The 26,647-nt window shown below is 41.1% G+C and overlaps 1 protein-coding gene across 3 annotated transcripts in view; it reads left to right on the top strand.

Annotated features, from left to right (window-relative positions):
- The first annotated feature begins 2,129 nt into the window (after positions 1 to 2,129).
- The window catches only part of LOC106612866 (T-box transcription factor TBX4), a 36,413-nt gene continuing 11,895 nt past the window's right edge, over positions 2,130 to 26,647 (top strand). Inside the window, exons 1-5 of one of the 3 annotated variants that reach the window (XM_014214457.2) lie at positions 2,130 to 2,372; positions 9,468 to 9,613; positions 9,948 to 10,042; positions 19,497 to 19,616; positions 25,269 to 25,416. In XM_014214457.2, coding sequence (XP_014069932.1) covers positions 9,470 to 9,613; positions 9,948 to 10,042; positions 19,497 to 19,616; positions 25,269 to 25,416 — 507 coding nt within the window. In that variant the 5' untranslated portion in view covers positions 2,130 to 2,372; positions 9,468 to 9,469. Of the gene's footprint in view, positions 2,373 to 4,308; positions 4,392 to 4,427; positions 4,798 to 9,467; positions 9,614 to 9,947; positions 10,043 to 19,496; positions 19,617 to 25,268; positions 25,417 to 26,647 lie in introns of those variants that run through there. The other 2 variants (XM_014214456.1, XM_014214455.2) reach the window with 2 other exon arrangements.

The following is a 26,647-nucleotide window of genomic DNA, read 5'->3' as shown; positions in this document are numbered from 1 at the left end:
GTGACAATTGGGACATGGTGTGTGTGTCTCTGTGACATCATTAACATTTAACAATGAACATTTAAAGTTAACGTGATGTAACAGGGGCGTAACATTAGCCCCCTCTACAGTTAATCTGCCCCATGTTTGGGCAGTGTGCTGGCCACTTCCGGTTTCCCATGATGCACCATGGCCATAGAGTGGAGCCTGGGGGAAAGAGAGACGGATCTATAGAGAGAGAATAGTCACTTTCACTTCCTGTGTGAGCAGCCAAACAGAACCATGGGTGGCTAATTTAGGCAAACCCCTGGTTCTGACTGGCTGCTCACACAGGAAGTGTAAGTGACTATTCTCTCCCTGTAGATCCAGCTGGTCCGACCGGCTCTCTATCCCGCAGACTGGCCAGCGGAGGGGAAAGGATCAGTCCAATTGGACTCTGAGCAATGGTGGGTGGTGGGCACACATACAGTATACAGTACATCAGGGTAAGTGGGGGAAATAGCCTCTGTGTGCTAGCTAGCACTGTGCTAACTGCTAAACTAATAGGCATCTGAGGACTGTAGTAGTAATAAGAACAAATCCACCACTCTATCTCCGCCATTTTGACTGCGCACAAATTAGCAACGAGAGGCACAGGCTGCAAGATTGAACAGTCTGTAAAAGGATTTCAACTAATTAATTATGTAATCCTTGATTTAGAAAAATATGACATATGCACACCTTATGGAGTGTGGCTTTAAAGAGAAAGAAGACAGCAATGAGAGAGGGTGTGAGAGAGAGAGAGAGAGAGAGAGAGAGAGAGAGAGAGATGGGGGAACACGTCGTCCCCCTCTTTTGTTGTTTATTAGACCCCACTCTCTCACCCACTGCCAGTTACACAGGAAAATGTTTTCCCAGGGAAAGAAAAACCCTGGCTCCCTCTGACATAAATCAGGCAGTGGACTACTCTGTATGCTGTGACACCAACGCTCACCCTAGTTATACAATATCACAAAGACACAACTCCAGCTAAATATGCATTGTCCTATTTTAACCCCACACCCCAATATAAGTCCATGTCACAAAACATAAAAACTATTCTGAAGCCATAAGAGGCTGAGTGGTGTCAAACCTCTAAATAATACAATGTATGTATGGCAATATATCAGAGAGGGGAAAGGTCAACTAAATTAGTGTAAACAAGTCATTACAGAGCTCAGTCTACTTCCATACAGTCAGATGGAATAAATGGAGGGAACATGTACACTCATACAACATTGTATAAATGTTAAGAACATCAAAGAGTTTAGGGTAAAATTGGCACATATATGAAAATATCCCATTGTTATGTACTGCATTTGTCATGTCAAATTCGTTAGAGATGCGTAACTGGTTCTGAATAAGCATCAACCAACAATATCATATACAGTTAGTGTATATCCATCCAATCACGATAATGACTAAAACATCTGCTATTCTAATTGCTGAAAATCGAAGAAAAAAATACACATCCTTCAAAACACAGTAGGGTTTTAAGTATTTGCACGAAGCCTAGGTTTTTCTGCTATAAATAAATAATCATGTGTAGGTAAAATAGTGGTATACCTCCATGAAGCAAACTATTATATTCTATGGACGCTCATAGAAATGTCATACTTACATCCTGAATTTTTTGCGAATACCGCACTTCGTGCTTGTCTACTCAAGGCCAAAGGTCAATGACATGTTCATTCATCATACATGTCTTTTAAAAAACAGCTTCTGGTTTATTTTGATATCGAAATAACGAATTAAAATGGTTCAAAATAGACTATACAAATACGACTTGTGAAAACAAGCTGATGTATGTATTGGAATTAATGTTTTGGCAACTGATGTTGTCATTATCAAACCAAAATTATGACATTAGCAAGATTTACTAATGGACCCATCAAAGCCATAGGTAACCTATTGACACGTGAATTAAAGGAAATGTCTATATATTTTTGCCTAGTATTTCTCATAAACATCAATATAGTATAACTTCTAAACCAACAAACACTATTAGTTTCGGGCCAGAGACCAAAACGCCAAGGAATCGATGTATATAATATGGGAGTTTTTAACGATGCTTGAACGTTGTCCCCTCAGCAACACCCAGCCCTGCACCAGCCCACCGCAACTCCACTGGACTCCTGTTCCTAATTTCTACACCACGTGACGGTGGGAGTGAGTCAAATTTAAACTCCTTCAGAAACCCATCTCAATTCAGCTCCTATAAAAAAAATCTACCATTTTATAGCAGAAGCATCTTCTATACCACGGCGAATGAGGTTTGTCCTTGTGGGACTAAGATTGCCTGAAGAAAAGCACAGCTAAAAGGGAGTACAGAGCAGAGGTCAAGTTCGTGTGAAGGGCAGAGCAATAACGTGGAGGTAAGAACGTCTACTTTTACATCACGTGTTATGTTTGTGAGGGCCAGTTACACAGAATTGAGTATGTGCCTTTGGTCATTTTACATTTTGCATATTTGTTGTTGGTCAATGGTCATACCATTGCTTTTTCACTTTCATGAGGTAGGTTAATATATATTTACGATGATTTTGTGTAAACTTAACATAGCCTATGCGTTAACACAGCCTGGCGTGTTTATATGATGCAATGAATTTAGGGTCAATATTTACATGTTTTCCTAAATATGTTCTTCCCGCGCAAATTACTGATGTTTGGAGGACTGCGTTCGATCTCGGATGGACTGTATGTTCAATATAGAACAAAAGGCCTTCATGGGAACTCAAGAGGCTTTGGCCTTCTGGCGCCACATAACCATGAAAGATTACTGTCCCATTCAGCAAATTGGTTGATATAGCGATATGAGATGGAAGACCATAGAAAACGGACTATTCTGTATGTTTGTTCCCTGACAAAAAAAAACGTCAATATTAATTCTATTGATTAATCATACAATAAAGATGACAGGCCTATCGAAAAAATGCATGTGTGCGTTCAATTATATTAGCCTATGATAATTACCCTATTAGTAAGCTATTAGTAATTGTAGTAGGCTATGTTCACAATAAAGAAATATTAAAACTATTATTCGTACAGTTTTTGTTCATTCATAAGTTAAATGGACGAACAAAAAACGAAAATCACCCCATCGACAAAGTAAATAAATTAAAGGCAAGGTATTACATTTCTGGCTATGATTTCAACAAACTGACAAATACAGTCAGCCTAGATGCAATTTATTATCCTCAAAATGATACCAAAATCAAGCCATTTGTTAATTAGAATGCATATGAAAATCTATATTATGAGCCAACAAATCATCAATAGGTCTCTAAAACCTGACATTAACCGATACAATACATCACCCATGTCCAAACATTCAACAGACTCAAACAAGGACCACTGTCGTTTGATCATTCGATGCCTCCTCACCAGTCATATTTTGACAAAAAAATATTGAAAGGGTTGAAAACATTGGGGGAAATGACAAACGGTCGCGGGAAGGACATTTAGGCTGTTCTCGTTCATTTGGTCATGTCACCAGTTGATATAAGTCAAACTCTCCCCGACCAACCCGCCACTTCTATTGTTGATTTATTGGTCTTTCAGCCTCGTGCTTCGACCCATTTACTCCAAAACCACAACCATATTTCACCTGAAAATGTATGAGCGTTTTAGTGTCATTCTTTGACGGCTATTGCTGTTTTGAATGGAAACATGGTGTGCGAAATAACGGTCCAGAAATACCATCTATAACTGAACCAGACGAAGGGTAGGCTATAGGCTAGTCCACTCGTCTTCACTGCTGTCCTCAGAGGTCAGTTGCTGTTTTGAAAGAAAAACATGGCCTGCGAAATAACGATAAAGAAATAAAATCTATAGCCTAACTGAACCAGACGATGGGTAGGCTATAGGCTAGTCCACTCGTCTTCATTGTGGCCCTGGAACAGAGGAGCCTCAGTTCGACCCCAACAATCCCGATTTGGACATGGTTCACCTCACAGGTAACCCAGATCCTCACAGTGACACCTGATTGACAAAGACCCAGAGCAGATGCATCAATGATCAAGTTGTGCTCTTCTGAGTTGGTTGAACAAATAATATCTAGTAGCAAAGGTCTATCGGGTAAATTATTTATTATTCTCAGAATAGTTTATTAATGAAGCCTATAGGTGTACTATATTATGCATATTAATAGCCTATAGGCCCTATCAAACTCTGCAGCTATATCTATTTATAGGCAACACATAGCATGGGGTTAGTATTTTTAATGATGTAACCAATAGACAGTGGGATGGCGAGGGAGATGAGGTTGTATTCATGTCATACACCACCACTATTAGTCCAATAGACGTTGGTGGAGAGATTCTGTCTCCAGAGGAGCAGTGCATCGCGCTGTAAAGTATTCTCGTTGGAAGGGGAGAGACGTCAGGTCTGCAACGGTGAGAGGGAGGGAGAGGGGTGGAACGAGCCAAATAATTCACTCGTCCCGGTGTTTTAACAATTCAAGGGGTTGAGCAAATTCTTTTTTGTGTTTCCAAGAAAAAATCGCGCACCAAGTTCGTTCTCTCTAAAGCTCAAACCGCACTGCTAACGCGCAGAGTAGGCTACAGTTCAGTTCACGAGCTGTTGAATCACACCAAGGCAGGGTTAACACGGGCGCTCACGCGTGACCGGGAGTTTACTCGAGAACCGTTATACCGGAGAAAGATAAGCAAGTCTATTAAAATGAGATGTTGGACGACTTGCCCTAACTCAATGGAACGTAACTTTCTGCTATTTCTTTCGTGAAGACAGAAAATTACCATTTGGAAAATAAATGGATTCAAGCTTTTAATATTTCATGAGGTAATATAATAACGTTATTGCCTATCTTCAGTGTAATCTGCCGGTCTACATGCTTTGTAAACAAGCTCAGGCATAGTGGAGTCAATCTGAAAACGGCGTAGTTGGATAGGCTCAGCTTCTTTAATGCGATTAGTGTTAGGATATACTTTCTACTTTCTTTTTTTCACGCGTTATTTGACTGGCATTGATAGTGATGGTGAACGTGATAACGCGGTGTCTGTAGCCTATTTCAACAATAAAAGCTAAAGCAGTAAACCGTTGTTGTATGTTGCGGTATAATATTATGGAGATTAATAAGAGTATATGGTCACACGGTCCATAAAAAATGAAATTATAACTGATATGAACATGTAGCCTATAGTCAAATATGAAAGTCACAATTTCTATTCATTTCACCTATACTCAAAGAAGTTATAGGCTAAATTATTATTATTTTCACAATATGATTTTTAAGTTACTGTAAATATGACGAAAATCACAACAAGTTAAGAACAGATATTTACATAATTTAAAAAAAATGCCAGGAGCCCTTGTCTGAGATTGTACTTTTCTTTATGGAGAGTATCCTAGATGCTGTGTAGAAATGACATTAAATGTCATATTAAACACCAGAAGACCAGTCTGTTACATGTTTCAGGGCCCTGTGAAGGTATTCAGAGCTTATTGACATTAAAGTTATGAGAACTATGGATGCAAGGACTGACCATCCATTATATTAAAATGATAGTTTTAACCATGTTTTGAGGCTATACAGTGTTTGTTTACATTCACATTGTTTAGAAACATTGGAGTAAAAAAAGTTTTTATTTTAGGTTCTGATGGGGTAAGACAGTTGAACTAAGCTCATGAGGCATTTGTAAGTTATATTAGTCAAGAATTAATGGGTGCATTAAGTCCAAAATTGATGTAGCAACTATGGATTCAAGCTTTAGTATAGAACGTTAAACAAACAACAATTCTATCTGTTCTGTTTAAGATTAAAAAGACAGTCTACTTATTAGAGTTATTATCCTTAAATAATGTTACAAATATTATTATTAGTATCATTAACCATTAATAATGATAATAGTAATGCAAATACTATCAATCTTATTCATATATTTTTTATACAGACCGACTGCCAGATAATGATTTTAGAATATGCTTTTAGATTTATATGATCACAAATTCCAAACAAATAATGTTATCTACATATGGGAGTCTAAGTAATGTCCTTTTCATTTACATTAATATAAGAAATACCAAAATACAAAGCACCCGAACAATGATGTGGGATGTCGCTAAAATGTGGACAATAATTCATATTTTATTTTTTATTTGTTCTAAACATTACATCCTGAGATGTTCTGTTAGGTGGGATACTTACATTTGTAGCCAATAAATCAACTAAACAACTGATTTAAACAGCCCTAATTTTGCGGAGGGAATCCAACATTAGAGAGCTGTTTTCCAGGTGAGAGATTTTACAGCACCATACTCACTTACTACTTTGGTACCATTACATTTTTGTTGTGATAGGTCAGTTTCACATCCAGAATTATTTGCGCTAATGGTGGGCTAACAAGCCCAAAGCTCCGTGATGTGATTCTACTGACGTAGCTGAGTTGTACCTGCCAGAGACATACAACAACAAAGATGCAATGTGCTGATGCACAGTCAGACAACCCCCATCTCTCTGCAACACAACACCAGATGCATGAGACTGGTTTTTGCACAAAATGGCAGGTCAGGTTTGAATTTATGGCAGCTGTCTCAATAACATGCATCATATCTATATTTCAGACTGGGAGGCAAAACACAGACACACAGACAGATACAGGCAAAGACACACACACACACACACACACACACACACACACACACACACACACACACACACACACACACACACACACACACACACACACACACACACACACACACACACACACACACACACACACACACACACACACACACAGACAGACAAATACGACACAAAATGTACTGAGATATAGATACAGTTCATTGCATGCTCTCCCCTCCATTTACTGTCATGGTATTGCTCCTCATAAAAAACTCAGGAGTTGCCTAAAAGCAACAGTTGCTAATTGAGTTTGGCCAGCCCCCAGCATATCAGACTTACCACTGAGAATAGCCTCCCTACTGCACCCAGGGTACACACACACACACACACACACACACACACACACACACACACACACACACACACACACACACACACACACACACACACACACACACACACACACACACACACACACACACACACACACACACACACACACACACACACACACACACACACACACACACAGGACAATCTGCCATGAATAGTTTAGTGGATTATATGTCTGGGAGTGACACAGATATAAACAGAGGGCTAGCTCAGTGTGTTTAGTTAAACAGGGTAAGTGAAAGGGCCCTGTTCAGGAGGGTAAAAAAGTACCACGGCTGATTTGCAGCGCACCTTATCTTTATTCGCTTTAGCAAATGTCTGCGTTGGTTTACAGTTGTAGCCCCTTCTCTTTCATCCTAAGAGAGAGCACTCTAATTGTTTACATGCCTGAGATTAAGGGGGGGCCGGGGTGAGTGTAAAACTCTCCGAAATGTACACTGTAGACCTTTATATGTACTTCCAAAATGGCACCCTATTCCCCATATAGTGCAGTACTTTTGAAAAGGGCCCATAGGACTAGTAGTGCATTATATAGGGAATCAGGTGCCATTTGGGACGTAGAGCTACAGTTTGAGTCTGTATGGTAGGTAAAATGGCTGGGGGAATGGTTGCTATGGGAGAGGAGAGGGCATTGTGAAACTGAACTGTATGGAGCAGACGAGGCTATACCAGGCTGTCTGTGTGTCTGTGTCTCTCATGAAAGATGTTTGTCTTTGAGATGGGCTTAGAGCCGTGAGAAAGCGAAGCTTAGCTGGTGACCTGGACTATTGGAATGAACAGTGTTTAGGAGCTGTTACATAAAACCATCCCGCCGTAATGCTATAAGAGTAAATATTTAATCCAACTCTTCTGACGAACAATTCATCTTGACCCTGTGTGCTTAGTATTGTGGTCTCCAAGTATGCAGATTGAGTAATTAGCTTATGTCTAGAGTTTCTTATGATTTACAAGTTAATATGAAAATATATATTAGGAATTTTGTCATTTTATTTATCAAACTTAACATCAGAGAATCAAAATGGCGATGGTACCAAAATAACAGAAATAGAAGTATTCAATATGGCTGCTGGTCCACCCATCACAGAGCGCAGAGTTGAATGGGATTGTCATTCTAGGAATTCTAATTCTATGGCCAGAATGTTGCTTGAATATTTATGATTACCTAATAGTTGTGTATTTATGATGACCTAACAATCACAACAGTGTAGTTGTATGTGGGAATAACTTCACTTGAATGGGTCCAGTAATTTGAATTCTATGTGTGGAACAACCAAGTTTGCTCACTACTATTCCATCTTTTCACATGAGTGGAGAGCAGAGCTGAGGGTACAGTATGCAGTAAACGATTCAGACGCAGGTCCTCCTGTAAACACACATGGAACCTCACTGCCAACCTAGATCAGCTCTATTTGGTATGAATGAGGGCCCATCATCATATTTGGGTCATTGTGACCAAATTCCCCCAATGGCACATGGCCCTTGCTGCAGTGATCCACCTTGAAATGACTTTGCCTACACAATTCAAAAGATATTTCTATTAACAATAGTTAGTAGCTTGGGGACAAAACAGTGACCTGGTTTCCAAGAATGGAAAAATGAATGCAGTGCAAGAATGAGGCATTGACTTCTGTGTCCTTGAGGTTTCCCTGTAAGGTTTGATACTAAATCATTGTATCTACCAGAAATGTTTAGAAATGCATCTTTCAATATAAATAGTAATTCATAATTTAAAAAAAAACATTTTCTGTAAATAACAGAGACACATTAAAGTAGACTTGTCTTTTACACAGACATGAATTCCAATGAAGAACGTCATTCAAGGTGTGGGATGACGACAATTAATGATCTGATCAGTATATTTTTACTGTGTCCACTTTAGTTCATAAGTTTAGTTTTTTCCTCCCATTGGTCATTCTACAAATGTTCATTAGAAATATTGAATTAATTAGAAGCTTTCCAGTAAAATGTGTTCAATTTCCTTACAGTATTAATAGGGATTATTATTGTAGAAATACAAAATGAATAGCAATTGCTATACAAGTAAATTATATAAATGTACTTAATGTCAATTAGTAGTTGAAAAAGTAAATAATAGCTAAATATTTAGTCATGATGAAATATTAGACTACTTTTTTTTTGGGGGGGGGGGGTCAACTTTGTAGCTTGAAGGGATGTTACATTTTGTTCGTGCACAGTGTATTTCGTTGGAACATATTTTGTCCAGTCCATTTTATGGGAATGTGATATATTGAAGTATTTTAAGAGACCGTGTAGTATTGGTTTAGAGTCTGTCTGTGTATTGTAAGTCTGTTATTATCTGTAGAGATGCTTTGTTTTATTTTAGTATTATAGTAAATCTGTGTCACAGATATTCTATTACATTACTATTTAAGTTCTATATAACTTCTATATGTAATTCTATGGTCCATGTATTGTAAGTCTGTGTATTGTAAGTCTGTGTATTGAACTGAAGCCATTGTTCATCTCATAGAGATGCTCCAGGAGAAGGCCTCAGCTGTGACGGATGACAGTGTGACTGGGGTCCAGCCTGGAGGGCCTCCAGACCTCAGCCCTGACTCCTCACACTTGGGCCTGCCTACAACTCCCAGCACCCCCCAGGGCAATGAGCCAGACCAGGTAATCATGGGTATTGTAGGCTCTCAACACAGAGCCAGAACCACAACTGCAATGGTATTGTATGTTCAGAAGTTTCTTATTCTTGGAAATGGCCAAATGGGTATGTGTCTTTGCTCTCGATTTCAATAAATGTTGACTTGACTTGACAAAATGATTGGCCGTATTAAATCGTGGGTGTTTTTATTTCTAGTCGGTGGATACCCTATCAATTGGGAATGATTTATTGAGAATGAACTGGTTTAACTTAAAAAACGCAGATGGTATAATCTGAGTTGTCTATAAGCCCACAACAGGTTGCCAACCCTCATGGCCGTCTCTACCTTTCTCTATTTAGAATATTGAGAACATCAAGGTTGTTCTTCATGAGAGGGAGCTGTGGAAGAAGTTCCATGAGGCGGGAACAGAGATGATCATAACGAAAGCAGGCAGGTGAGTACCTACAGTTCATATATCACAGCAATACAAGGGCTATACCATATTAGTAGACTAGCACTACACATTATATACTATACTACACTATGCTAAACTGTACTAGACTGATCTGAGACTCTCCAAAAATATGGGTTACTTTTGCTAATTGCGTAGCTGCTTTCAATAGTGTTAAAATGTAGTCATTACAGCACCTCCATTTTGAGCAGCTATGACCATCTGTTGGAGCTAAGTCAACCAATTACACCATGCTACAGATATGGCACCCTGGGTCTCAGGTAGTGGTAGAGTCGTCATGTCTGCCCCAGTGAATATCTAATTGAAAACACAAACCCACAGCCCTGCTCTGTGTGTTAGATTGAATGCCGCCCCGTGGATTAGACAGTCTGGCCCTTAACCTGGACTTTAACCAGAAGATGACAAGATGCTTTCTAACCAACCTCCGCCCACCCCTCATTCCTCACAGGGGCTTTTTTCCCCAGTCCAAAATGTAAAAGGTCACCACAATTTTTCTTTAATGCCGCATCACTGTGAAAGATGGGCTTTCCCTTGTCCAGCTGATAAAGTGTGCTGAGAATTCCTTAAAACCTTTGAAGGGCCCGGCCTCAGAGTGACGCTTAGCTACGCAGCTCCGCCAGCTGCACTCAGCTGGAAAACCTGACTGACTGACTAGGCTTATCCAGTCAGTCAGCCTGAGAAGCCAGAGAAAAGCAGGGCGGCGTCCCAAATGGCACCCTGTTCCCTTTATAGTGCACTACTTCTGACTCGAGCCCATGGTGAGCATGAATAGGGTGCCATATGGGACGCACACCAGGTTTATGTTGCTCGGTAATGGAGCAGGGGCAGCTACAGTACGTAATTCAATAATTCTAAGAATGAACTCTGTCTGAACTGATGTATAACATGTTATTGAACATAAACATTTATTGTAAATTTAACCAGTTGTAGGCCACAACACAGTGGGCGAGAGTTGGTTTTGTTGAGAATGCTATAGATAAACTATAGGTGCCAAAATCGTAATCTGAATCTCTATGCAAAAATGATGAGTAAATATAGCAAGGCTGCTTCACTGCTACACCAGCTCCAGCTAGAATTTTGCTCTACATTTTGCTCTCTAACAGACATATTGTTGTTCAAGTTGCAGCTGAGACTGCCAAAACAATTCAATGCCAATTTATCCCAACAGAGACTTTTTCATAGGGCAATCTGGAAGGAGCATCAAGCAGTAGTGCTAGGTGCCGCTAGATGCTAAAGGATCTGATGAGCTAGCAGGTTTTAATCAGTCTCAGTACATGAAGGATGAATGAATGAACAAATTAATAAATGAATGAATGAAGGTTCTCAGGAACATTTTCCCTTGGAAGGGACGACAGTGAGAGGTCAACACCCTATAGAGGGTGGGCAGTGTCCGGTCAGCACTCCTTGGAAGGGGCAGAGTGGCAGGGCTAGGAAGAAGTTATGGCTGTGTCTTTAGACTAGACCATGGCTTGGGAAACATACTGCCAGTTCAGCCCTTCAGCCTCTTACAGTGCAGCTTGGCCCTTCAGCCTCTTACAGTGCAGCTTGGCCCTTCAGCTTCTTACAGTGTAGCTTGGCCCTCTTACAGTGTAGTTTGGCCCTTCAGCCTCTTACAGTGTAGCTTGGCCCTCTTACAGTGTAGCTTGGCCCTTCAGCCTCATACAGTGCAGCTTGGCCCGTCAGCCTCTTACAGTGTAGCTTGGCCCTTCAGCCTCATACAGTGTAGCTTGGCCCTTCAACCTCTTACAGTGTAGCTTGGCCCTTCAGCCTCATACAGTGTAGCTTGGCCCTTCAGCCTCTTACAGTGTAGCTTGGCCCTTCAGCCTCTTACAGTGTAGCTTGGCCCTTCAGCCTCATACAGTGTAGCTTGGCCCTTCAGCCTCATACAGTGCAGCTTGGCCCTTCAGCCTCATACAGTGTAGCTTGGCCCTTCAGCCTCTTACAGTGTAGCTTGGCCCTTCAGCCTCTTACAGTGTAGCTTGGCCCTTCAGCCTCATACAGTGTAGCTTGGCCCTTCAGCCTCATACAGTGTAGCTTGGCCCTTCAGCCTCATACAGTGTAGCTTGGCCCTTCAGCCTCATACAGTGTAGCTTGGCCCTTCAACCTCTTACAGTGTAGCTTGGCCCTTCAACCTCTTACAGTGTAGCTTGGCCCTTCAGTCTCATACAGTGCATTCAGTGAACTCCTGACTGAGGAACGTAGATGTAGTTTGTTATTGTGAGTGCCACAGTCTCAGTCTTAATCCTTGCTCTTTAACATACGCAGGCAGTGCTCCAACTCTCCCCTCTCTCCCTATCTGTACACACGGTGCTCCTTCTCGCCTCTCTTTCTCTCTGTACACAGTCCGTCAGTGGGAGAGGTGGTGGAGGGGTGATTAGAGGACCCCGGCGCCCGCTTTCAGCAGCGTCTAGCGGGGCCTGGAACGCTCCATCATCCCCCTGCCGCTCCTTTTGATCTCCCTCAGTGCTGGAGGTTCCCAGAGACTGGATGGGAGTCCCAAATGGTACCCTATTCCCCATGTAGTGCACTACTTTTGACCAGAGCCCTATGGGCCTTGGTCAAAAGTAGTACATTATAAATTAAATAGTGTACCATTTGGGACAGAGCCTGGATAGATCCCTGGACTTGAGGGCCTCGGAGGCAGGGAGGCTCATAGTGCTGAGCTGCTAGGAAAACAGCTGGCTCACGCCACACAAACACACACCCACACACTGACACTGATATCATACACATTCTCCATCTCCATTTCTCATTCTCTCCAGTCCTCTACACATACAAACAGTCTCTCAGACACGCACGTGAACAGAAAACGCATGCCTTGGGAACATGTGGCAATCAGCTGGTCCTGACTGCTCCTGAGTTTTGACAGGCACTCGCTCTAACAAATGAATCCCTATTCTATTGTTCATGCATTGTCATATTCTGTTTTGGATGACACAAAGGCATGTTTCCGAGTAAAGTTCTGCAAGTCCTTCAAGGGGATGGACAGTACAACTTGGATATGGCTGTTTGGCAGCTTTGCCATGGAAACCACAGCATCTGTCATCAGGCAGGGCTGAGGTGGCTGAGCAATTGAGGTCCCCGATTAGCCATTAGACATGCTATGTGATCCAGTGTGGGCCCCTCGCAGAGCTGTGCTGTGTTACCCCTTCATGGAGCTGAGTCTTTTGGTAATGGACTCAGCTAGGGAGATGGTAATTCTAGGGCCCGATCGAACAATGTTTCCACAGTAACTGAGGGGTTACTGTTCACCACTATTTCAATCGAGTCATGTCTTTGTGGGAAAATGGAATCATGGATGTGCTGAAAAGCCAGTAGCAATAATGGCAGGCTGGGTTACATAGAAATAGCCTTATATCCTTGTAGAGACCTCCTGATCTATTGACACAGGCCTCAATATGGGCCTGGTTGGATGGTGTGAGTGGGGCTGGGATGAGCTGCAGGTCTGTTTTGGATGTTCCCCTCAGATTAAAATGTCTTTCTGTGAGCCTGACACCAGGACTGATCTCCTCACTGATTGGATTTGGAGCCTGAGAGAGACGGAGAGAGATTACCTGCCTTCAATCCCCTCTACCATACGGGGCAGGTTGAGTATTTACAGTAATGTGATCCATGAACAAAACTTTAGCTAGGGCTCCTGTCAGGCCAGAAAGATCTGGGATGGGTCCTTTGAAGCCTTGTACGTTAGCAACAGATAGAGGCTGAGTCCCAAATGGCACCCTATTCCCTACATAGTGCACTACCTTTGATGTACCCAGAGCCTTGGCCTGCTTAGGGGGCCAGCTATCTGCCCGCTCTTACACTCATCTATTCAGAGAGCATGTCACTGTCAGCCTTTCACAAGTGTGTCTCACACTCCCACTATTTTAACCGGTTGTCAGGAGAAGGGGAAGCAGCAGATCAACTGTACTGGAGTACAGACCCTTTGACCGACCCTACTCTCAGGGGGTGATGCGGTACGATGACAAGTCAGATGTACAAAGTGCTGTCCGATCCGAACCGCCATTAAAAAGCACTTAGGGGTTTATAAGGGGTGCTGCAGATCCCTTTGCAACTTTTTGCTTTGCAGATGGGATGAAAAAGAGAGCCGTTTCACAGGGAAGAGGTCATGGAAGGTAGGGCTATTCATGTGTTTTATGGCCTTGTCTGCTATATTAGCATATTCTGTCTATCATTCCCGAGTCTCTCTCTCTGAGACGGATGAGAGCAGAGAGCTCTTTTTATGGTGGTGCTGCCGATGCACTCTCAAAAACCATCAGGTGAAATGTAGGAACATGCCACTGGGCACACCACGCCATTTCAACGTGGAAATGTGGGTAGTATTTGGTTGAAATGTTGGATCAATTAAATTTCAACCTTTATTCACCCACTCAAAAAGACAGCCATACGTTTGTTGAATTCCCAATGTGTTATCACTATGCTTTCAACCATCTAAAAGCACAACCAAATTCCAATGGAAAAATAATGTCATATTTTCCGTCGCTGTTATCTAAATGTATTATCACTGCGCTTTCAACCATTTAAAAGCACAGAAAGTTCAAATAGGAATACAATGTCAGATATTTTGTATTTATACAACTTAATGTATTATCACTATATTTAATCTAATAGCACAACCAAATTACCTGGATTGCAGTTGAGATTACATAAGAAGTACATCAATACTGATGGAGATTCTGCACAGATTAATATAGAAACTGTGTCAGGCTCCACAGACCTGCTATCTTTCTATGATACATTTTACTAGGCAAGCCAGTTAAGAACAAATTCTTATTTACAATGACAGCCTACCCTGGCCAACACCACCCTATGGGACTCCCAATCACAGCCAGGATTTGAACCAGGTACTGTAGTGACACCTCCTGCACTGTTTTAGACCACTGCGCCACCCGTAAGAACACAAGACGACATTTATAGTTACTGTAGACTAACCTCAAAATGTGGCCATGGATATGTTACTTGTTTTAAGGTTGAATGAAAACTGTTACATTAGTTTGTAAGATAGCTTTAACTTTAGTCTGTATTACTGAATTACAAAAGTAATATTGAATTGTGTTTGGTGGACAACACCACCAAATATCAACATTTTATGGATATCTAATGCTTGGATAGTGGATAGTTTCATCTGAGCCACTGGCTTAATCTTATTCTTTAACTTTTATTTTTGATTGAGTTGGAGACGTGAATCCAACATATCATTTGTTAATTTATTGACAAGTTAATAGGCTATTTACTGTATTACAAAAGTGAAAGGGCCCGATTCCGATTTAGGAACACCTTTCCTACACACTGCTCAGTAGTTAGTATTCAGACTTACCTTGTGTAGGTGTGTAACAGGATTTGCAGGCGTGGTTCACTTGTGTGCGCTGAATAAATGGAATTAAACCGCTGAAAACCCTCCCACTTGCTGGCCAACAGATTTTCTTGTGGAGTTTTCATTCAATAGGGTTTTCAGTACATTTACCTTAAGTCATCTTTTTAAATACAGTGTACCTTTTAGTTTTAATTTTATTCACAGACTCACTAGAATATATCCAGAGAACGGGTTCAGAATATTAGAGATCATGAAAGAAAGTCATCTAAATATATGCATGTTCTTCTACGTTTCGGCACCAATTGGTAAATAAAAGAATACTCTGATCTTATAGATTATTTAGGGTTAGGAAGTATTTAGGAATCATAAAAACAGGATAGGAGAGCATTTATGCACGAAAGAAAAAAGACAGTGGTTAGATTAATTCTGAAAATGTTCACATTCAGTTCTTCAACCCATGGTAATGTTGGAAGATTAGTGTACATAGAATTATAATAGGGAGAATAGTGTAGAATTGTAGGCCATACCCTCATCTATTGTCTGCACTAACCATGGAATTGTGTGATGACACAGCCAAGTATTGCACCATGCATCAGGTTCAAACTGTTACGGCTTGGTCTGCGTTTTACTCCATAACAATTTAATTAGCCTACATGTCTTTAAAAAAGAATATATACATATATATATATATATTATCAACTGTTACCAATGATCCTCAGCAACAACCACACGGCTGTAAACAAAACAATGTAATTAAATGGAATGATAAAGGGAAGTAACAGTAAATTACCCAGTAAGTGGGTAATATTTAACCTGATAGAAATAGGAAACAGAGAATGTTGGGTAGCCTATAATTAAGACATTTGAGAGTGCCCATCCCTGCAAGTTAAAATGTCTTACAATTTAAATTCTACATTTCATAATCTTTAGTGTGGGAAAGTTGGTATGTTGATATCTTTCAGTTTGCTGCCATATGACTGGTTTCACATTTGTTTCCAGCGATTATAAGGTAAAATATATCATTTATATTTACAATTCTCTGATTCAAACGGATTACTAATTTACCTAGTTCTTATCAATTGCTCTCATCAAGTTGTAAATTCCAGTGCATGGAGAATGGTGTTATTTGTATCGGAAAAAAATGATGTTTTTTCCACTTGGAACCGATATGTTGGCTAGACATTATTTATGGTTTCTTTGCACGTAAATGTGGTGGAATTATGAGGGAATTAAGTCAAGGTCAGAATATGTCTTATCAGACACACCTTTGCCACACCTTCATTTATTCGATCCCCACCCAAATAATATTGGGGGAATAGCATGCTATTCTCATGCTTAAGTTCAATGTCAGTATACGCATAGAGAGAAAAGGGCATAAAAAGGGAATTATCTTCCATTTACACGCGCTTAACTCAAGTTGGAATCGGCCCCATATTGAATTGTGTTTGGTTGTCAATGCAACCAAATATCAGCATTTTAAGGAAATGTATATTTTGTGCCACTGACTTAGTCTGGTTTTAATTCCAGTTTGTCTACAAATTAATTGATTTGTTGGATTCACATCTCCATCTCAACCAAGAATCAAATTGAAAGAATAGGACTAAATTAAATCAAACTTTATGTAAAGTGCATTTAATTTTTGACTTGATTTCAAATCAAATCTAATTGTATTTGTCACATGCGCCGATTACAACAGGTGTAGACCTTACTGTGAATTGCTTACTTACAAGCCCTTATCCAACAATGCAGTTTAAAGTGTTAACAAAGTTCAAAAAGAAGAAAATAGAAAAATAACAAATAATTAAAGATCACCAATAAAATAACAGTAGTGAGGCTATATACAGGGGGTACTGCTACAGAGTCAATGTGCGGGGGTACAGGTTAGTCGAGGTAATTGAGGTAATATGTACATGTAGGTAGAAGTAAAGTGACTATGCATAGATAATAAACAGAGAGTAGCAGCATTCTAAAAATGGGGTTGGGGGGGGGGGGGGTGCAAATAGTCCGGGTAGCCATTTGATTAGCTGGTCAGGAGTCTAATGGCTTGGGGGTAGAAGCATTTTGGACCTAGACTTGGTGCTCCGGTACTGCTTGCCATGCGGTAGCAGAGAGAACAGTCTATGACTAGGGTGGCTGGAGTCTGACAATTTTTAGGGCCTTCCTGCCTTTTGTCGTATTCTTTAAGTTAGATTTTTGGTTGAGGTGGACATGTGAATCCAACATATCAATGATTAATTTGTAGAGAAACTGGAATTAAAGCCAGACTAAGTCAGCGGTACAGATGGACCTATCCAAGCAGAAGATACGTCTCCTTTAAATGTTGATATTTGGTTGCGTTGACAACCAAAGACAATTCAATATCCAGTTTGTCTACAAATGAATAATTGATATGTTGGAGTCACTTCTAATCATTAATATGTTGGATTCACGTCTTCATCTCAACCAAAAATAAAAGTTATAAAATAGGACTAAATCTAGTCTAATCAAACTTTACATGCACTTTAAAAAAAAATACGATTTGATTTAGTCCAATTCTTTAACTTTTATTTTTGGTTGAGATGGAGACGTGAATCTAACATATTAATGATTCAATTGAAGATTACATTTGAAATCAACTAAAGCTTGAAACTCTAGGCCTATATGTATTAGATATTTAAGCAATAAGGCCCATGCAGAGTGCCTGGACACAGCCCTTAGCCGTGGTATATTGGCCATATACCAACAACTCCAGAGATGCCTCATTGCTATAATAAACTGGTTACCAACGTAATTAGAACAGTAAAAATAAATGTTTTGTCATACCCATGGTATACGGTCTGTTATACCACACCTTTCAGCCAATCAGCATTCAGGGCTCGAACCACCCAGTTTATAATTTTAGTTGAACCCTGGGTTGAATTTAAACAAAAGCTGTTGATGACTTTGCAAATGCTATATAGGCCTAAATAGTGTAATTGATGATATACAGTATGACTTATAAAGTATGGTTACATTTAATTTGCTCTGTTAAAGCTATCCCTTGGAATGACTTTGGTAGCAACAGTGAATATATTTAGTTATTTAGAGATCTCTCAGTATTCATTCTCATGATAGCACATTGGTAGTAGCCAGTGACACATATCAAAGCTAAACAGGGCTGGGCTTGGTTAAAACCCTGGATGGGAGACCAAATGAATAGCAGTAGATACATTAACTCTCCAGTAGGAGGTACTACCCAGCTTATAGTCTTCTTTCTGATAGTGGATATAATGTTTCAAACTTACAAATTCAACATATTTGATACAAGGTTTGTCTATGTTGATCATTGGTTACAATAATGACAATACTGTGGTTGAATTTCCACCCTCAAAACATACTTTTACATTGATAACTTTTTTCAAATCCAATGTATTTTCCACGTAGATTCCACATCACAATACGTTGACAAATAACGTTGATTCAACCAGTTTGTGGTTACATACCTCCCTCAACTCTGTGATCTCCTGTGACCTCTCTAGCTCCTTACTCGTCCCAATCAGTCTCTAAGCCTGGCTTGAGCCGCTTTCTGAGTGCTAATCATCCGTTCATCTGCCGCGGGGAGAACACTTTCCGTGCTGATGCTACACTCAGGGCTGGCTAAAACCCTCCTGCAAGCCGGAGAAGAGCCTCTTATGCATGTTTACCCTTTGCCTTCAGCCCCATGGAGAGACACCTTGGGGCTAAAGCCGATTTTCATTAGCTCATCTGAAGAGGGAAATATTTTCCAGTGTAAGGTAGCTAGGTGAGGGAAGGTACTTAGGTGCTCAAAAAGCTTGGGTGACATCATTGCCCAAAGCGCCTTATCACCTTGATTCCCGTTCAACATCCCTCAAAGCTCCAAGGTGTGAGGACAGCACGAAGACATAAGGCATTAAATTAACCTCCGTATTTACGGGTCTTACGATACTAAAGGTGCTTAGAAGCTAATGGCAGGTCTTTCCAAATTGGATCAGGATGAGGTGACTTTGTCACCAATAACTAAACACCTGCTGACCCAATTCGTGTTTGAGTGAGTTGGGGAGCGAGCATTAGGTCTAGTGGGTGAAATCATCATTAGGGGATGTCTAATTTAATGTAAGACCCTTCTCTTGTTTTCCTTCACAGGAGGATGTTCCCCAGCTACAAGGTTAAAGTGACGGGCATGAACCCGAAAACTAAGTACATCCTCCTCACAGACATTGTCCCCGCCGACGACCATCGCTACAAGTTCTGTGACAACAAGTGGTGAGTTTAGTCAGAGACACATTTAAAAAAATGTGATCCTTTATTTAACTTGGAAGACCTTTGAGATAAGGAATCTACTTTATGATGGAAACCTGGTCACCAAGACAGCAGCTATACAGTCAATACAAACATTTACAGTTAAAGTCGGAAGTTTACATATACCTTAGCCAAATACATTTAAACTCAGTTTTTCACAATTCCTGACATTTGATCCTAGTAAAAATTCCCTGTCTTAGGTCATTTAGGATCACCACTTTATTTAAGAATGTGAAATGTCTGTCACGGTCGTGATAATGGACGGACCAAGGCGCAGCATGTGTTGAGTTCCACATCTTTATTAAAAGTGAAACTTCTCAACAAAAACAATAAACAAGCAACGAAACGTGAAGTAACGTAGTGCAACAAGCACATACACAAACAATATCCCACAAAAGCAGGTGGGAACAGAGACACCTTAAGTATGATCCCCAATTAGAGACAAGGATAATCAGCTGCCTCTAATTGGGAACCATACTCAATCCCAAACATAGAAATTAATCGACTAGAACACCCCCTAGTCACACCCTGCCCTACAACACCATAGAGAACCAAGGTACCTAACCTATGGTCAGGGCGTGACAATGTCAGAATAATAGTAGAGAGAATGATTTATTTCAGCTTTAATTTCTCTCATCACATTCCCAGTGGATCAGAAGTTTACATACACTCAATTAGTATTTTGTAGCATTGCCTTTAAATTGTTTAACTTGGGTCAAATGTTTCGGGTAGCCTTCCACAAGCTCCCCACAATAAGTTGGGTGAATTTTGGTCCATTCCTCCTGAGAAAGCTGCTGTAACTGAGTCAGGTTTATAGGCCTCCTTGCTCGCACACACTTTTTCAGTTCTGCCCACTAATTTTCTACAGGATTGAGGTCAGGACTTTGTGATGGCCACTCCAATACCTTGACTTTGTTGTCCTTAAGCCATTTTGCCACAACTTTGGAAGTATGCTTGGGGTCATTATCCATTTGGAAGACCCATTGGCGACCAAGATTTAACTTCTGATGCCTTGAGATGGTGCTTCAATATATCCACATAATTTTCCTTCCTCATGAAGCCATCTATTTTGTGCCATCTACCAGTCCCTCCTGCAGCAAAGCACCCCCACAACATGATGCTGCCACCCCCGTGCTGCACGTTTGGGATTGTGTTCTTGGGCTTGCAAGCCTCCCCCTTTTTCCTCCAAACATAACGATGGTCATTATGGCCAAACAGTTCTATTTTTGTTTCATCAGACCAGAGGACATTTCTCCAAAAAGTAAAATCTTTGTCCCAATGTGCAGTGGCAAACCGTAGTCTGGCTTTTTGGCAGTTTTGGAGCAGTGGCTTCTTTCTTGCTGAGCGGCCTTTCAAGTTATGTCGATGTAGGACTCATTTTACTGTGAATATAGATACTTTTGTGCCTGTTTCCTCCAGCATCTTCACAAGGTCCTTTGCTGTTGTTCTGGGATTGATTTGCACTTTTCGCACCAAAGTACGTTCATCTCTAGGAGACAGAACGCGTCTCCTTTCTGAGCGGTATGACGGCTGCGTGGTCCCATTGTGTTTATACTTGCGTACTATTGTTTGTAGAGATGAACGTGGAACCTGCAGGCGTTTGAAAATTGCTCCCAAGGATGCACCAGACTTGTGGAGGTCTACAATTTTTTTCTGAGGTCTTGGCTGATTTATTTTGATTTTCCCATAATGTCAAGCAAAGAGGCACTGAGTTTGAAGGTAGGCCTTGAAATACATCCACAGGTACACCTCCAATTGAGTCAGATTATGTCAATTAGCCTATCAGAAGCTTCTAAAGCCATGACATCATTTTTGGGAATTTTCCAAGCTGTTTAATGGCACAGTCAACTTAGTATGTAAACTTCTGACCCACTGGAATTGTGATACAGTGAATTATAAGTGAAATGATCTGTCTGTAAACAATTGTTGGAAAAATGACTTGTGTCATGCACAAAGTAGATGTCCTTACCGACTTGCCAAAACTATAGTTTGTTAACAAGAAATTTGTAGAGTGGTTGAAAAAATAGTTTTAATGACTCCAACCTAAGTGTATGTAAACTTCCGACTTCAACTGTACATATTAAAAACAGACAATACGGCAATACACACAACAGACCAGTAAAGAAAATATACATAGACAATTGTAAAATCCTTCCAAAAACCTTGTCAGAATGGTTCTTCCAGTTTGCAGTATTTCTCAAGTTCTTCTCTAAGCTCAGGGCTTAGATGAGTAACATCCTTAATGGTTGTTATGAGAAATCCACCTACTCGTCTCTGTCTCAGATGCTGCTTGGCTTTAGACCTCAGGAGTCAGGGACGTTTTGAAATGGATAGGGGGTCAAGAAATGGGGAGGTTAGGGAGGGTGGGGAGGGAGCAGTGAGCTTAAGGAAGGTGAAAGTAGCTATTATCTTCTCAACCCCACAGCTTCACCCCCACAACTCAGCAGAGGCCTTCCTCTCACCATAGGAAAACAATCACCAACGCTGTAGAGCAGACAGTAACGGTGGGTGCAAATGAGAGAGACATTTAACACTCTCAGACAGTTTTATCTGCTTGAGGTGATGCTGCCTCCCACATACAGTATACACACAGACACGCAGTACACACACACACACACACACACACACACACACACACACACACACACACACACACACACACACACACACACACACACACACACACACACACACACACACACACACACACACACACACACACACACACACACACACACACACACACACACACACACACACACACACACACATCCCAGGCAGAGGGCCCTTTCCTCGGCAGGCTCTTGAACAAACACTTTACATGCTGTGACATCATTATGCAAACCAAATTAATGGAAGGGTACAAATTACCATGTTTTCTGCATTATATTCTTTATTTAAACCCCCCCACCCCTTACAAATGTCATGTTGGATAATGTAACGTTGTTTCATGTGGAATCATACAGCACCAAAAAGGGTTGTAACCATAGTGGATCCCTTTTTTTGTGCTATATAGAACCCTTTTTTGAAGGTTCTATAAAGAACCATGCTAATACAGTTCTAAATGGAAGCTTTATGTTCCTATAAAGATCCCTTTCCTATAAAGCACTATAAAAGGTTCTATATAGCAGAATCCTTTTTGGTGTTATGATTACAACCCTTAATGGTTCCTTATGGAACCTATATGGAGAAAGGTTTTTTATAGAACCATTCTCAATCTCAAAAGTTCTCCAAATAACCTTTTGAAGAACCATACAGGGTTATTTTTTTCTGGTTAGCCATATTATAGGTTTTAAACTTGTGTTCATTGACAAGCTTAATCAGGTGTGCTAGCTCTGGAATGGCAGGGTGTCCTTAAGGAGAGAATTGAGAACCACTGACTTAAGCAACAGTTCTCAATTGACACAAGGCCATACATGAGTCTTTCACAAAACACTGTCATTGGCCATAGTCATTTTCAATATGGCATAGCAAAAAAGATGAGATAAACTGTAATCACACTCGGTTTTACAAAAAGAGCAGTGCTCAAACCACACCCCAAAATATTGTAATGATCCATTTTAATTATCACTAAAAGAGGAAAGAACCCTTTTTTGACTCTGCAAACTACAAATAACCATTTAACGTCTTGAAGGGTTCTTTGGGTCAGTATGGTTCCACATAGAACCATCACCTTTCACAAAGAACCCTTGAGGAACCCTTATTTTTGTGTGTGTATTGGTTAACAACATTTTCTTTGTGTTCAAGACCAACGTGTGATGTCCATCTCCTACTCATCTGTTAATTCGTTCATTTGTATAGATTCATTGATGGAATGGAGAGCTGGAGTATGAGTCCAGGCTCTTGCTGCCTTCAGTCATGGAAGGCCTAAATTGAGTCTGTTGTGGTTGAATAATGAGGAAAACTGTCAGTTTCATCATTGCTCTTGTGAAAAGGAGCGCCTGGCTGCAGAGAAAAATCACCACTTCTCAGAACGAGAGAGAGAGAGGACACAAAAACAATATGATGATCATCGAAATCTTTAGTACTGTAATATTTTTAGTGACAAGTCTGTCCACAGACAGCTTTGTTGTTATTGAGGTCATGTTATAATATGCCATGCCATGCATGCTCCTTTGTTCTTTTAGAGCACAGCAAGAGCAGTGCCTCATGTCTCAGCCGCTGCGCTAACTAAACTGTAGCTGCGGATTGTCATTAGCAAGCTGCCTGCTGGGCTGTACCCGCTGTCCTTCCAGTGACCCTATACTTTGGGTGATGCCGGTTTTGACTAGATGGGATACAGCTTATGTCAGAATTGACTAGAAAGAGGGCCTCCTGAGTGGCGTGGTGGGATAAGGCACTGCATCACAGTGCTATCTGTGCCACCAGAGATTCTGGGTTCAAGTCCAGGCTCTGTTGACACCGGCCATAACCAGGAGACCGATGGGCCCAGTGTTGTCCTGGTTAGGGGAAGGCTGGCAGGGATGTCCTTGTCCCATTGTGCACTAGTGACTCCTGTGGCATACTGACAGTCACCAGGTGTACAGTATTTGCTCTGACACATTGGTGTGGCTGGCTTCTGGGTTAAGTGGGTGTTGTGTTTCAGAGGATTCTTGACCTTTGCCTCTCCCGAGTCCGTACAGGAGTGTAACTACCAATTGGATACCATGAAAAAGGGGTAAAATAATAGACTTTTCGTAACAGGGTAGGAGAACTTACGCAGCAGGTTAGGAGAATTAGGTTAAGGTTAGGGTTAGCTAAAATGCAAAACAAAATCTACTTTTGAAGTCAATTTGACATAAACTGTATTCCTCTAGCCATGACCAGTGATGCCACCACAGCCTGCATCTGCCACTGCCCACCGGAGCGTTATCAACCATTAGCACTGTCGGCTGTGCAAATGACAAAACAACCATATCCAGGGTAGGGTATTATACTGAAACCAGAACCCTAGTCACGCCAAGAAAAATCTACGTCCCAAATGGCACCCTAATCGCAGGGCCCATAGTCAGAAGTAGTGCACTATGTAGGGAATAGGGTACCATTTGAGACTCAGACAAAGCCTCCATAAAATGCCCCACCGTGCTTTGCTTTCTCCAGCAGCCATGTTATATTTTTTTTTAACAGCCATTTGTTCCAGATCTTTGTGGGATGGCCTGGGAGGGCCTGGAATCCCAGCGTGGGGTTCTGGATTCTCTCAGCGACACCTCGGAGGAGCGTAATTAACAGTGATGTTACGGTTGAAGCAACCACCAGCACCTCCAGTCTGGGAGAATGGTTCCTATAGCCCATAGTGTGAGGGCTGAAACGGCTGCAATTTTTTATGATTACTGACTGTAGCTACATGTGTTTGGTGTAAAAAGTTATCCTTCATTCTCAGTGGCCTATCAGTGAGCCTGAATGGAGTCGTGTGGCTGCTAGAAGATTTGGCCATGCTGTGACAATATGGTTTGGTAGATCACAGGGCTGCTGGGTTGTATATGGCTGCAATCATCTCTTGGCAGAGTAATGGCCGTTGGTTGCTGCTAGCCAAGGGGTCTTTATGAGGATGATGATGTTGCACCTTAATGTGTCTCTTCATCTCCCTCTCTCCTTCCCACTCTCGTTCTTCTCTCTTCTCCTCCTTTTTCTACTCAGGATGGTGGCAGGCAAGGCGGAGCCGGCCATGCCAGGGAGGCTCTATGTCCATCCAGACTCCCCAGCTACAGGAGCCCACTGGATGAGGCAGCTGGTGTCTTTCCAGAAGCTAAAACTCACCAACAACCACCTGGACCCTTTTGGGCATGTGAGTGACCCTCAGTCTACCCACCTACAGCATCCCAGCACACAGGCTAACATTCACTCAAATCAGTGGCGGTTGGTGCCATTTAAGATGAGGGAGGATTATATATATATTTTTAATGAGCACAGCCTTATTTCTATTACAGCATATTGGATTACTGTCATTCATATTCCATTCACCCAGTTCAATGTAACAGTGATCGGTTTAGGGTACTACATGATACTCAAATTTTCCCTGTACCCTTCATGACGTAGGTGCACAGGTTGAGAGATATTTGAGTAATCAAGGTGACAGACAGTGACACATGCAATACTGTCTTGCCTGCATCTAGCTGATCTAGGGTGTAATCATTAGTCCAACAGTTGCAAATTACAGTTTCTGTTGGACAAATTCAGGTATGTTTATCACTGTTTCATTCCGTTTGCTTCCATTTAAGAAACCTTTTTAAACAGAATCGGTGCAATGAATACACCCCTGATCACACGCAAACAGTTCACTTTCATAGCACACGTGACACACCTTTTCCCTTCGCTTGTGGACTTCAGTGCACAGCACATCAGCTGTCTGACACCAGATGAAAAAACCTTCATATCATGACTGCTAAACTGCTACACACAGCCAACATCATTGTCACGTCATAGTCAACTAGAACTACAAGAACTAATGCGTTAGTAAACCCAGTGTATAGTAAGAAAGTAGTTTAGCAGTTACACCAGCAGTGGCAATACATTTATAAAACCAAAAGCTTACCTTGACTTGGAAGAGTTCCAGTGTTGGATAGCCATAGCGATAGCCAGCTAGCTGACATAGCATCCTTCTCTGTTTGAGTAGGTTAAACTAGCTAGCTGCATTTGCTAGCTAAGTGAAATAAAAATAAAAAATACAACCAAATATAGCTCTCTCTCTCTCGCTTCTCCTTAATTTTGGAAGAAATTAATTTGTTCAAAACTGTTCAACTATCGTCTTTCTCTTTGAGGAAACTACTCACCACATTTTATGCACTGCACTGCAGTGCTAGCTAGCTGTAGCTTATGATTCAGTAATAGATTCATTCTCTGATCCTTTGATTGGGTGGACAACATGTCAGTTCATGCTGCAAGAGCTCTGATAGGTTGGAGGACATCCTCCGGAAGTTGTCATAATTACTGTGTAAAGAGGTGAGAACCACGAGCCTCTTAAGTTTTGTATTGAAGTCAATGTACCCAGAGGAGGACAGAAGCTAGCTGGCCTCCGG

The sequence above is a fragment of the Salmo salar genome, chromosome ssa09 (assembly GCF_905237065.1).
Source record: "Salmo salar chromosome ssa09, Ssal_v3.1, whole genome shotgun sequence".
In the NCBI taxonomy this organism is placed as follows: domain Eukaryota; kingdom Metazoa; phylum Chordata; class Actinopteri; order Salmoniformes; family Salmonidae; genus Salmo; species Salmo salar.
This window is presented reverse-complemented; position numbering and strand designations above follow the sequence as displayed.